At 49.0% G+C, this 2,307-nt stretch overlaps 1 protein-coding gene across 1 annotated transcript; it reads left to right on the top strand.

Moving 5' to 3' along the window:
- Positions 1-437: 437 nt before the first annotated feature.
- On the top strand, positions 438-2,307 carry LOC120025050 (adenosine receptor A3-like). Its single transcript, XM_038969487.1, has 2 exons — positions 438-705; positions 1,406-2,307. The coding sequence occupies exons 1-2, from the start codon at positions 438-440 to the stop codon at positions 2,305-2,307; spliced, it is 1,170 nt and encodes a 389-aa protein (XP_038825415.1).

Below are 2,307 nucleotides of genomic sequence, written 5' to 3'. Positions count from 1 at the left end.
TGGGGTTTTGTTGATGATGGTAGAAAACGCTGTCTCAGGCGCTGCTCCAGAATCTCCCGTAAGTGTTTAACTGGGTTGACATCTGGTGACTGAGACACACACACAAGCCTGTGTGGAGGCATCTGCTTTCAATAAACTTTGTATCCCTCATTTACTCAAGTGTTTCCTTTATTTTGGCAGTTACCTGAAGGTCATTTTAGGAAACATATAGCTAGACAGCACAGTAGGTCATGTGAGTGTTATCATGCAAATCAACTCTGTATGATGTGTTACATAGCAGTGTTTGTAGTTTTCTTTTGGACAGGTTTGATGGTTTACCTTGGTTTATAATGTTCCTGCTTGTTTCTCCAGTAGCATCTCTCAGTCCAGCACATGGGCACCAGGAGCACAAAGTTCTCCTAGTAGTGAGGTTTGTCCTGGGCCTCGTCCAGACTACCATGACTGACCTCCTGGCCAACCTGAGTGTTCCATGGGGCACACAGGCGATTGTGAGACCCAACCTGACAGCACCTGCCCTGGTTGTGCCAGGGTCAGACAAGTCTCTGGCCCCCTTCTGCACCTTCTGCTGCTGTGGCCTGCTGAACCGTACCCTGGCTGTGGTGTTTATGGTCAGTCTGGCCTTCGCCATAGTGGTGGGCAACGTGGTCACGCTCACCGTCTTCATGCAGACAAGACAGGTCCGCACACCACAGGGATACCTCAAAGGTAAACAAACAAACTCACTGATTCATTCAGAATGAGCTCATTTACTCTCTAGAAATGCTGTTGATTTGGATAGGAGAGAATGGTAGTCACGTGTAAGTTGCTTATGTTTACGCACATAGGTGCAATAGATTCTCTGACATGGAAGAACAACCTTTGGTGTTTTTGACATTGAAAGGTGAAATTCATTTAAATTCAAATTCTGGTTTAATGTTCTGGAGTTGTTCTAAGATTTCTAGAGTCACATGTTTGTTTATGTTGCCTGCTGGTTACATATAATTTTTTAGCAGATACTCTTACCCAGAGTGACTTATAGGAGCAATTATGGTTAAGGGCCTTGCTCAAGCACACATCGATACATTTTTCACCTAGTCAGCTCAGGGATTCGAACCAGAGACTTTTCGGTTACTGGCCCAATGCTCTTAACCGCTAGGCTACCTGCCACCCTGCGTTAGTTATATTGGCAGGATTAATTAAGACAGTCGGTGCTTGTTGATTAACAGAGAACTAAATCAATCTTCAATACTGTTCAGTTACAATCAGGGATTCCTTTGTGCATTGCCTCAAAAGCCGCGAAACCATTTCCACACAGACTGTTGATTTTTTCCCCATGGAATTGAATGTAAAATCAGCTTTTAGAACACAGGGATTTGTACCGTATGTGGTTGAGTGTGAACTGTGAATGACCTTTCTCTCCTGACAGTCTCTCTGGCCATAGCGGACATGATGGTTGGAGTGCTGGTGGTTCCTTTCTCTGTCTACACTGAGATCTCTCTGATGGTGACCAGTTCCCCTCCTGTCTGGTACCAGGGGGGCACTGACCCCTCCATGGGGGGCCTGGTGGGACCCTGGCAGCCCTGCATGCTGATTGGTCCAGTCTTCGCCGGCTGTACATTTGTCTCCATCAGTACTATTTTCCTGATGACGGTAGAGCGCTGTGTGGCCATCTTATGGCCCCTTCATAAGGACCACCTGGTGACACGGAGACGTACCCTGTTTCTCATCCTCTTCTCCTGGGCAGGCAGTTTCCTCCTGGCCCTGGCCCCCCTCATCCTCAGCAACAACTTCACACTGGAGTACAGTGAGTGCAGCCGGATGTGTAACTACGTCCCCCTGTGGGATGGAGTCACGCTGCCCTCTGACGCCAACATCCTCCTGCTGTTCCCTGTGTTTGACTTCACGCTGCTGGGCGGCACCCTGGTATTCAACATCCTGTCCTTCACCAGCATCACCCACTACACACGCAAACGTAAGCTCATGTCAGAGGGGAATGTAGGGGTCGAGGGAGGGGGAGGCGGCTGCCAACATAGACCCTCCTTCTCTGACATCAAGGCTGCCAAGACGATCAGCATTCTGACGTTTGCCTTTACGGCTTCCTTCACCCCCATCGCTGTGTTTGTGCTGGGCAACGTGGTGGGCTTCACCTGGTGCAACTTCTCCTTCGTAGCCTTCTGGATCCTGACTGGGAACAGCTGCTGTAATGTGATAATATACAGCGTGAGAGACCAGCGCTTCAAGAAAGGAGTGACTCTGCTTTTTCAGAGGGAGCACTCACCTTCCCACGGGGAGAAAGGCGGAGCTACACTACCCCCACTCACCTTGTGA

Source organism: Salvelinus namaycush, chromosome 30 (genome assembly GCF_016432855.1).
Source record: "Salvelinus namaycush isolate Seneca chromosome 30, SaNama_1.0, whole genome shotgun sequence".
NCBI lineage: Eukaryota > Metazoa > Chordata > Actinopteri > Salmoniformes > Salmonidae > Salvelinus > Salvelinus namaycush.
This window is presented reverse-complemented; position numbering and strand designations above follow the sequence as displayed.

Bases quoted from the DNA above. Each gene is read 5' to 3' on its own strand.
- LOC120025050 (XM_038969487.1), top strand. From the start codon at position 438: ATGACTGACCTCCTGGCCAACCTGAGTGTTCCATGGGGCACACAGGCG. The intron at 706-1,405 runs GTAAACAAACAA...CTCTCCTGACAG, and splicing joins ACCACAGGGATACCTCAAAG to TCTCTCTGGCCATAGCGGAC.